Below are 11,278 nucleotides of genomic sequence, written 5' to 3'. Positions count from 1 at the left end.
AACCCTAACTCTGGAGTGCAGAGAAGTGCAGGCCTAGTAGGGTTACCACTAAGCTAGGTTATGGCCTTATGGGGATGAGGAGGAAGGACTAAGGACCCCATGGATGGATGCATGTAATTAGCTAGCTATGGGTGATGGCATCGAGAAGCGTGCTGGTCCTTTTCTGAGGCAACTCCTATATATTGCAGGTAGTCAGTCTTGTCGCACAAATGATTTGATTGAACGTAGTGACCTTTCAATGCCTCCATAAATTTTCTCCAGACAAACATAGTTCAGACGAGGTACAATTCCGTCGTTTAATGTCTCGTTTGCTTCTTTTGTCGTTCACACACACACACACACACACAGATAGAGAGAGAGAGAGAGGAAGGTGGTATCCATGGAGCTAGCTATCTAACCATGAGTTACATCTTATCGCAATATTGTACGTCGCATGTAACCATGATGATGAGTAGATTTGAAGGGGAGAGAGAGAGAGAGAGAGAGAGAGAGAGAGAGAGAGAGAGAGAGAGAGAGAGAGAGAGAGAGAGAGAGAGAGAGAGAGGGGAGTAGTTCGATTTGGATCATGAATCTGTGATCGATGTGGAGTTAGTTAGCTCACCTTCTCATCTTCTTCTAAAAAGAAGGGTAGAGTCCTGGTGCATCGGCTCAGATCGATCCTCTTCAATATGCCATTCACTAAATTGTCGTTGCTCGATTTAAACTCAAATAATTTTCAGACATGATAATTACTACTAGCCTGTCATAAACTTAGGTTATAGCTTTGATCCCACTTGCTCAGAGTTGTCAAATACTCGGAATGAAGTCGTCTTCCTCCTTTTTCACTCTTGCCGGAAACTTCAGCTATTATGATCACTTCAACCAAACCAAATGGCCCAGCCTAGACTCAATATATTTTATAAGACCAAAGACTACTCTTAATTTGATCTAAAATGGAAGGCTTGGGCCTGTTAAGGAGCTATGGGGATGGACTCGAAAGGCCCTGGCAGAATCCAAATGTGATGGATAATTTACTTCTAATCCAGCAGTACTTTTCTAATTCCTTTTCTTTAATTAATTAAAGTCCTAATTCATGTGGAGTGTTTGACCGTAAAGTGGACCCACATCTAGAAGAGTTGACCCAGACTGGTCTTCGTTTGTCTAACACTTCTAATTTAATCTCTAACCGGGGGATTAAACTATCTATTAGCACGAGGGGTTTCCTTCCAAAGTCATGCAATATAAAACAATTCAACTGAAGACTAATTACCCATCTCCTCCAATCCAGTGAATGTTAGATTAAATGGATTTTTGCACATAACCACCTACATTTCGACCTTTTTAAAAGGAACTCCCCAATGCTTACATATCTATAAATCAGCTCCTTTTATCGGAATATTTGCAAACTACAACCTCCAGTTTAAGAATGTCTATTTCATTTTTCCTTATTTTTAATTTTTCATAAAATAAGTGGTCTTTTTACAAGAAAGAGCTTAAAAAAACAGAGGGAGGAAGGATATTTTGATAATAAAATATACTCTAAAATATTCCTCAGGAGGTGGTTAAGTGGTTTTATGCAATTAGAATAAGATATATGAATAATTAGTTAAGTGGTTTCATTTGCATGTCCTCTATCCTTTTGGATACATATTAATATTTTTTACCCTCCGAAAAAAATATCAAAATAATTATTTTATCATCAATTTTTCTTTTTCTTTTTTTCTCTAAGATAAAATAAAATGCTTCTTGTAGAACCTAAAATTAATTACATAACACTCATATATATATATATATATATTTTGTTTTTAATTAATAAATAATGCATTTTAAATATATCTTTATAGTTAAAAGGTTCATATGAAGATGGGGCAATAATTATGGAGTTTAAATATAATTATTTTTAAAATATAGGTGCTTTCTAATGAGTTGTTGATCAAATTAAACGTCGTTAGAACTTCATTATATACATAGTTTGGTCAAAAACTCGTTCCTTTACGGAGCCCCGAATACCCGCCGCCCCAAATTGAAAATTCGTGGTCGCTCTTGGGAGTCAAACATCGGAAAACATCGAGTCTTCTGGATTAGGGCAGATTGGGCCTTGGGCGAGCAGCCCTTCGGAGTGATTGGATCCTCTCCAGTCTCGGATCGTGTGAAACGAGGGGAGTGCTGGATTAAGTATAGATCCATGTAGCCAGAATCCGAAGTTCTTCTCACTGTCGCCCTCTTCTAGTTCTTGGATTGCTTACACCCCAGTGGAGGAAGTAACCCGATTTTGATCCATTTATTTCAATGTTTTAGCCGATGTTGGTAAGCTGTCAAATCTTGATTCCTAATAAGAAAACTGTGAAGGATTCGATCTTGTTGGATTTTTTATTTTATTTTAAAGATCATAGCTACTATCTTTGTTGATTGTTTCGTATTCGTGTCGATCATGAAAAGATTGTGCGTTTTTATTTTCTAGGTAGGAACAATTAACTTTAGATCCACAATATAACTCATGGTTGGATGTTTATATAAGTCAACTATCCTTTGCTAATTCTTGAGCCATGGTGTTGATTTGTGCACGTTAGAATTGTGTAAGAGATGTCAATTTCGTGCTGTTATTAAGTTAATAGTGAGTTATGTTTCTATGGATATTGCTTGCTGCTTGCTTTCCTATTTGGTAAAATTTCTTATTTTGTTGATGTAGATTTGAAGGGTTTAAAGAGCTGACTTGTTTTTTTTTTTTTAAATTTAATTCTGTTCATTTAGTGACTCTCTTCTCATGGTGCAGCACATCATATAGGCAATGAGGATCTGATACAGCTGCAGCCTGTGTCTCAAGATAGATAGAATCTGAAAGAATCGAAGGATTTAGAGGTATGGTTTGAGATACTAATGCCACTATTTTGATGCTGTTGACTTGATCAAGTGAGTGTAGTCTTGATGTTTCTTTTTCTGTATGTCAAATACCAGATGCGCTTGTGACATTTTCCTACACTGAAGTCACATAAACCTGTATATGCGTGCAGGCTTCTAGAACTTAGGGTTTATAAATTTCTTTAGGAACACCTTTTCTCTTCCTCTTATTTTTCTTCTCTGTTTCAAGAAATTTATATATCTGGAAGATTAAAATGCTCCATTTGTTATCTTTCATGTCCTGCATGCCTACAACTACATCCCTCTTTTTCCTCCCGTCCCTTCATGCATAAAGATCGTCGTCCCATTCCGTCAGATGACAAGTTAAGACTCCTCTAGTCTGTTTCAAGGTATTGATTTGCAAAATTAGTCATATTAGGATCTTTAGGGTGGCTATTCGGTTGCTTCCTTTCCTGTTTCTTTCAAGAAATGTTTATGAATGATTTTCGTGTGTTAGACAATTGAATCAATACCGTGTATCTTTATGTTTGTTACGTTTGGATATACATGAACATAGAGCTTGAAGCAAGAGGTAACAAAATCCATGGACTAGAAAGGTGTCTGCTGGTATCCTGTCCTATTTACTGGAAGCATCTATTTCCATATGTGTGACTGATCTTTCTAAGCTTTCTTTCGAGCTCCTTTCCAATTTTCTTTTTAGTGCTGGCAATTTCATTTCAAGCAGGGTCATTAGAGTAAAACCAGGGGCTAAAAGATTGTTCAAATTAGCATGCACAGGGTTAATCTGCACAATGTTTTGCCCGTCCATGTTCTCGAATTCAACATGCTTCACCATTAAATTAGTGGAGATTCAGTGACACTATCTTCCAAACTCCAACAGATAGAAATAGCTAAGTTAGTTCTTCATATCAATCATAGGTTTATACAACTGGGAGAGTCAATTTTTCCTAAATTTGTTTTTATAAAGAGTTAAAGACGATAATTGGTTGATAGGGTGTATTGCTTTAATCGTGATCTGAAGAGGACCAAATTTTTGGATATTCTGCCTTCTGACTTTGCTTAGGGGTATTTTCGATGATGAAGTTCGCCGTAGATATAATTACCGAGTACTCGGAAAACAAAAGCAATTATTTGCTCTTTCCTAAATTTTTTGGCTCTGGAAATCATGTCTATTCTTAGACATGCTGTTTTGAGGCTTTAATTTAGTCACATAGCTTTCTCTATAGTAACCAAGGATTTGAGTTTCGGCCGATCCCGAGTGGGATCGGCCGAAACGGATCGGGATCGGCTAAGCAGGCAGCAGTCAGCAGCAGTAGAGAGAGAGGGAGAGAGAGAGTGAGGGAGAGAGAGGAAGGGAGAGAAAAGGAGAGAGAGAGGGAAAGAGCAAGAGAGAGAGTGAGAGAGAGAGGAAAGATTAAAAAAAATGGGGCATGAGAGAGAGAAAATGGAAGAGAGAGTGTGGGAGAGGGAAAGATTAAAAAATAAAGGTGAGAAAGAAAGAGAGAAAAAGATAAAAAAAAGAATGTGGGAGAGAATGAATAGAAAAGAAGAGAAGGAGAAAAAGATATTTTTACTTTTTAGGCTTTATATGTGAGTAATTATTATTTCTTATTTTCTTATAATTTTTTCTAAATTTTTAGAAATTTCTCTAACATTTTTAATAATATTTAGAATTTTATTTAATTAAAATAATCCGATCCGATACAGGCAGCCGATACGGCCGATACGACCGATACAGTTGATACGTATCGTTTTTTCGGACGGCCGATCCCGATCCCGATATCGATTTTTGGAACCTTGATAGTAACTAGTTTGGGAATACAGAAGATCCAGGACACAGCTAGTTTTATTAGCTTGTCCCTAGTAGTGTTTGTTTCTTTGCAAATTAAATCATTGTTTGTCTGATATAGATGATTTAAGGGCATGTATTGTCGCATCATGTTTAACTTCTTTATCTGTTCTGTGAGACCGACAAAGATTATAAGAGACTAGAACAAACAAGTTGTACTTTAGAATGACCTCTATCTTGTAATATGGCACTTTCATTGCATTTCCTTTGAAGCCAAGAAATTTCCTTCTCTTTTCTGCAGATGTCTAACATTTCCGAGACCTCCAAAGACAATGCTTCTGCTAACTTAAATGATGTAAATTCCTCATTGAGAACTGGAAGGTCATGGAATCAAATTCTTGAAATCTTAACGCAGCAAGCTTCAGTCTATGGTGTAGCTGCTGGGTACTGCTTATCAGCATCACTGCTATCCATAATCAATAAATGGGCAGTCATGAAATTTCCATACCCAGGTGCCTTGACAGCCTTGCAATATTTCACTAGTGTACTTGGTGTTCTGATATGCGGGTGGCTAAAGCTTGTGGAGCATGACCCTCTAAACCTCAGGACCATGTGGAAGTTCTTACCTGCTGCTGTAATGTTTTACCTTTCGATCTTCACAAACAGCGAACTCCTCCTCCATGCCAACGTGGATACATTCATTGTGTTCCGCTCTGCTGTTCCCATTTTTGTAGCTGTTGGAGAGACATTATATCTTCATCAGCCATGGCCTGCACTTAAAACATGGCTTTCCCTTGCCACTATCTTTGGAGGCAGTGTGATCTATGTTCTTACCGATTACCAGTTTACTGTCACTGCCTACATCTGGGCTGTAGCTTATCTTGCAAGCATGTCAGTAGATTTTGTGTACATTAAGCATGTTGTCATGACCATTGGGCTTAACACATGGGGCCTTGTTCTGTACAACAACCTGGAGGCACTGATGTTGTTCCCACTCGAGCTGTTTATAATGGGAGAGATGAAGAAGATAAAGCACGATAGCTCTAGTGTATCAAACTGGTATTCTTTTGATGTGGTTCTGCCTGTCGGTCTGTCATGCTTGTTCGGTTTGTCCATATCCTTCTTTGGATTCTCTTGTAGACGTGCAATCTCAGCAACAGGCTTCACAGTGCTCGGTATAGTGAACAAGCTCCTAACAGTTGTAATTAATTTGATTATCTGGGACAAACATGCTTCCTTTGTAGGCACCATAGGGCTCTTAATATGTATGTCCGGTGGGGTTCTCTATCAACAGTCTACTGCCAAACCTAAGGCACCCAAGGTTGAAGAGAAGGCTGAAATTGAAGATGAGGAGCAGCAGATGTTACTGCAAATGCAGTCTAGCTCAGATACTCAAGAAAATGTCATGGCTTCAGAAGTGCCAAAATGAGATTTGTCATTTGTAGTTTGCCTTATCATGACATAATGATTGAAAAGTTATTTATTTGGTATTCTTTCAGACATTAAACCCCAGTCTGCAAGTTTAACTGTAGAAGATACTGTTGAAGGTTCGACTATAAAACTTAAAACTTGAAAATTATTCTCTATTAGCACATCACAGGAGAATGTGACATCAATTAATTTGATCTAGTTGTGGCAGAGATGTATACTCCTCTATTTGTTAGGTTGTTTCAGTAGACAATATGATTCTCAAATATATGCATTTTAGATATTTATATACAGGAGTCTGGATACCAGATTGTGAGTCAAAATCTTAATTTCTTTTCCTACATACTAATGTACTTTTTTAAGTAGGAGAACAATAAGCTAAATTTTCATGATGTTTTAGATAATGAATGACTTTCTATCAGTACTTATGTCTCTGGTTCGTATATGTTCTTGAAGTTCATATTTCTCTTGAATTTAGGATATAATCGAGCTCATGCATGTCTTACTAGAGAAAGAGAAGGTCAATTTCGATTTATGTAACAAGCCTGTTGGATGTGTCTACCACACTGCGTGGAAGACATCAGGATATGGATTCAATGAAGTGGTTTTGGATATGCATTTTCTTGTTTAATGGAGAAACAAGGAAGAGAAAGACTAATATTCATGAGATATATTTTAATATATATTAGGCTATTTGCTTTAAAAAAACTCTTAAGTTTTGATAATAGCAAGGCTAAATTGTGAATACATGGCTATAGAAATATATACATCTAGTATAGAGAAAAGATATACTTAGTTTCTAATAACTCAAATTTACTGTTACCAAAATTTAAAGGCTTTTTAATGTAAATGTCCCATTGTATACTATCTTCATAGATACTAAATTTGTAGCAATGAACAACCATTTTCTTGTCAATAGTTCTCATGAGAATAAGGTATCCGAACACCAATACAGATTCAAGAAAGACGGGCAATCCTCAGTTCCTGTTACACAAACTCAGATATGGAAGTTGAATCAGACACATAATATCCTAACTTACTCTACCCATATTATCCAGCATAATGAACACTAGTTAATCTTGGAAATCTTGAGGGAAATAAGAAATTTATCAAAGTCCCAACAAAGACAATATATAATCTGGACCAGAGAACTATTCCACATATTTAAACAGAGTACACGACAAGAACGAATATTACTCGTCTCACTGTCAGTAACTTTTGAGTCACAAGGAACCCCATATAGCCGCTTCCCACAAGAAGCTACACAATGCATAACCAAAGACTTTAACCAACTACATTTGAAACATGCTTTTCCTCCAAAGGGAAAACGGCAAGCCCCTTCTTACATCAATTGTTGCCACCGCCAAAAAGGTAGCCAAGGGAAGAACCACCACCAGGTGCAGCGTGAACCTTGGTGGAAGGTCGATCCTGCAGAACAAGAAACTTTTATTAGCATTCCAAAGTGAGGGCAGGCAATAAGACTTGCTAACAAATATGGCTTATGCTGGTGGGGATATTTGTGCCCGTATAAGGTGAAGGGTTAGGAGATGTGCTAGGCATCAACATTCTCCTCTCTATCTACGGTCAACAATAATAATTACTCCTGTAGTGACAAGAAGGTCTTGCCATGTTTGTGCACACATTTCAATTTTTCTAGGATCGGAGTCACAATAAAAATCCAGCCAATTTGGGTTTTGTCTCAGCATACGGTGATCAATTTAAGCAATTCTTACCATTAAGTTAAAGAGAATTAAACAAAATGTAAGGAAAAAAACCACCACATATCAGCAGGAACTACAGGAGTTACATTTACAGTACATGTGCATAAATGAAGGCACAAGGAACACAACATCTATCTCAATCACAGTCCCAAGTGGTTTATATTCTTCAGATAAATACTGGCCTCATCTGGTACTACAAAAATTAGAAAACTTTGTCGACACAAGGTTTTACATCACTAACATAAATATCAAGAGCTTGCAACTTTAGAAGAGATCCTATCACTATGCTAACATCAACCATTGGGTACGACTAAGGATATGTAAACACTAACAGGCTGGAGTGAAATGCAAAGTCATGCTAGCGGTAGTTCTTTTAGTAATGTATAACAATACAATGTTCATATGCCTATCTTTTGGATAAAGGATCCATCAATCACATGTCAAAGATTTTGTTTGTACTTTGTACTTTCCAATGTTCGAGCCTATATATGAAAAGCAGAAATAGATGGAAGAATATAGTTCAGCAAAAAGCTATTACTCAGAGGATTTAGGATGACATAATGGTCAAATTGTAAAAGAAACTGTACTGAATACTGATGTAGCACTAGAGATGAAGAGCTTGCCTCCTAGATGGAGGTGCATATTGCATGTCGAACAGAAAGCATCTAGGACACACAGGTAGCATGGAGAATTCCCAGCATTGAACAAAAAAAGTTCATACCGTAATAAAATTGCCACTGTTCTGACCATCAACCCGGTGATAGTTGTTTGCCTTGCTGCAAGGTATGCCTGCTGGAATCTGCTTGGCATTATCAACCGGTGGTGGTGGAGCAGGTTTTTGAACTGGTGCAGGATTATCAGCTGATTTGGGAGCTTCACCACTCCCAAAAAGATAGCCCAAAGAACTTTGGCCTCCTCCACTACTCACACCACGACCCATCTTATAAAAGTTCGACTTGAGAAGCTTAAAGCTGAGGAAAACCAAATGTCAGAAGTGAAGGACATTGGTTATGCGGTCCAGTAGATTACTCTAACTAATTAATTTCAGTTTGTGTTGTTTCCAAAGAAGTACAATGAAATTAGACCTAACATAACAGTAACATGTGGATCTAAGAATATGAAAGTTGCTTGTTGAAGCAAGCTTTATCTTTGACGCAATACCCACAACCTGCACCTGCTTCAATGTCCCATAACAGTAACTTGCCTACGACACATCACCTATTACATTGCTTGAACTGGATCTCCACAAAAGCTCACGGAAATTTCTCTTGAAATAGAATTAAAGAGGTTTTTCCATCTTGTCATTTTAAACAAATGTAAATATATTTGCAAACAGTAAATGGCATTTGACTTTGCATTAAGATCAAGACTAGAATTCTCTTTTATTCTTAAAGATTTTACTCCAGCCATTCCATTTTAACCAAACACGCTATAGCGATCACTGGCAAAATAAAACTACTAACAAAATCCAAAATGGTTAATCAGAACACCCGACTCTACGAGGATCTGGCGAGATTTAAACCACATCAGAGATGCACAATGTAGCTAGATCAAATCCACGCGAAATGCCACAACGGATAGCCAGATCGGAGACAAGTAACATCACGAGAACAGCAATCTCGCATCCGCGAGTCGCGATCGCCCAAATTTTTACAAAACAGAAAAAAATAAATTCTAAGAACGCCGTTTCTAGCCCGATTGTAACGAGATCGAACGGGGGAAAAAAAAGAAGCACGAGAGACGCGAAGGAAAACGATGAATGCAAGCATCACAAGCACAGATCTAGGTTTCACAAATAAAAGCATACCTCTGATCGGATCGGGGAGGAGAAGGGAAGAGATCGGACGAGAGAGAAAAGGGCTTCTTATCTCAGTACTTTATGATGAAGCCGAGCACGAAATGGGGAAGGAAAATAAATAAATAAATAAATAAATTTTAAAAAAAGAATATCACATGATGAACGGTGTTAAGAGCGGGGTCCACAACCACCGAACGGTCGGTGATTACGCCAGGATGTGATGTTGGATTGATACGGACCGTCGGATGGACGTTCAAAAGTAGTGGAATCGCATGATTGGTTTCATGTCTGGTCCCCCCCGTGGTCACGTTATTTGTGTGGATAGAATATTAGATTAATTATTTTGGGCTTGACAAGGGTTATTTTACCTCAGTTTATTTATTAACTAAATTTAATAAGTGGAGAGCTTCATCAAAGCTAACTAACTGCTCATGAATAGCGCAATTAATAACGTGATTAAAAGCTTAAGCTAACTACAGCCGTATTTAATGGCATGATTAATGTTCGAATTGATGGTGATGCGACCGGCTACTTAACTAAGAGGGTAGAATCTAAACTTGCTTAGCAAATAGTAATCACCTAAAGACCGGCATATAATTGGGTCAGTTTTTAATAATTTATTTCTCTCCATTTGAATTTTTTTTTCCGATTAAAAAATGTCACTGGTCGTCACTTAATCAAGTTTATATTTTTAGAATTATTCTGCCCTTATTTAATTAAGATAAAAGAAAGAGGGAAAAAGAATCAAGGGTAAGATAGTCCCACAACACCGACACATAAATAAAAGATTTATACGAAATTCAATTGTATAATTAAACTTTTATTTTATAATTTCTCAAGCTGCATCCACCATTTGATCTATTTTTCATGACTAAGACTTCTCAACTATTATTTATTTTATTATCTGTAATAATATTTATATTATTTTTTTAGAGATAATTACAGTAAGGCTCTCTAAATATGGCTCATTTCTAAGTGCACCCTTTTATTTTTCTTTTACTACACATTGATATCTTAACTATGAAAAATCTCACACGTGTTAATAAAAAATATTAAATAACTATTTTATATTTAATTTTTCTTTTTTTCTCTCTCTCTAACATAATGGTAAAATTATTCCCCGAGAGTGTAAAATTAATTGCGCGTTATTTTTTAATAAAAAAATTAATATTCCGGAGGTTTTGTATAGTTTCAAATGTCACTGTGTAGTAGAAAATAAATGAGGGGTCTATATAGAAATTTTCATTAGTTAGAGGGATCTTAGTGTAATTATCGCTTCTTATCACCTCTTCCGCATTCTAAAACCCAACCCTTCCCTCTCTTTTCTTCGCCGGAGAGAGCAACGAATGCGATAGGCGAGGAGGAGCTCTTCTAGGGCTTAGATTATGTCCATTCTTTGAAAACTTAATTCCTTAATACGTCGAGTTCGGAAAACCCTAGACTTTCTCGTTGGAACCCGCTGATACTTTACCAATCGCGGAGGTCTCTGCTGTCTAGGAGGATATTTTCTCAATTCTGTGGATAAAGGTGCATTCTTCCCTATTAGATTTGATACAGTTAGGTTGAGACTTTCAACGGAATTTGTGTTTCTTCCCTCATCTTTTGAATCGCATGCAGTGGGAAAGTTAGGATGCTGTGTTTGGCTTGCTTTGAGCTAACTGATGTTCTTTCTATTGGATTATTTGTGTTGAATTGGCTCTTTGA

At 37.1% G+C, this 11,278-nt stretch overlaps 2 protein-coding genes across 2 annotated transcripts; one reads left to right on the top strand and one right to left on the bottom strand.

Annotated features, from left to right (window-relative positions):
* The first annotated feature begins 1,958 nt into the window (after window positions 1-1,958).
* Window positions 1,959-6,206, top strand: LOC140778639 (GDP-mannose transporter GONST3-like). The gene is made up of 3 exons (XM_073123447.1): window positions 1,959-2,286; window positions 2,753-2,838; window positions 4,929-6,206. The coding sequence occupies exon 3, from the start codon at window positions 4,929-4,931 to the stop codon at window positions 6,054-6,056; it is 1,128 nt and encodes a 375-aa protein (XP_072979548.1). The 5' UTR covers window positions 1,959-2,286; window positions 2,753-2,838; the 3' UTR covers window positions 6,057-6,206.
* Window positions 6,207-7,160: 954 nt separating this feature from the next.
* LOC140779886 (protein SPIRAL1-like 3) lies at window positions 7,161-9,684 on the bottom strand. Its single transcript, XM_073125205.1, has 3 exons — window positions 9,584-9,684; window positions 8,498-8,747; window positions 7,161-7,483 (listed from the first exon to the last, which is right to left on the bottom strand). Exons 2-3 carry the CDS (start codon window positions 8,714-8,716, stop codon window positions 7,403-7,405), a joined length of 300 nt encoding a protein of 99 aa, XP_072981306.1. The 5' UTR covers window positions 8,717-8,747; window positions 9,584-9,684; the 3' UTR covers window positions 7,161-7,402.
* Between the last annotated feature and the right edge of the window lie 1,594 nt (window positions 9,685-11,278).

Source organism: Typha angustifolia, chromosome 15, assembly GCF_048772165.1.
Source record: "Typha angustifolia cultivar Huaian chromosome 15, ASM4877216v1, whole genome shotgun sequence".
NCBI lineage: Eukaryota > Viridiplantae > Streptophyta > Magnoliopsida > Poales > Typhaceae > Typha > Typha angustifolia.
This window is presented reverse-complemented; position numbering and strand designations above follow the sequence as displayed.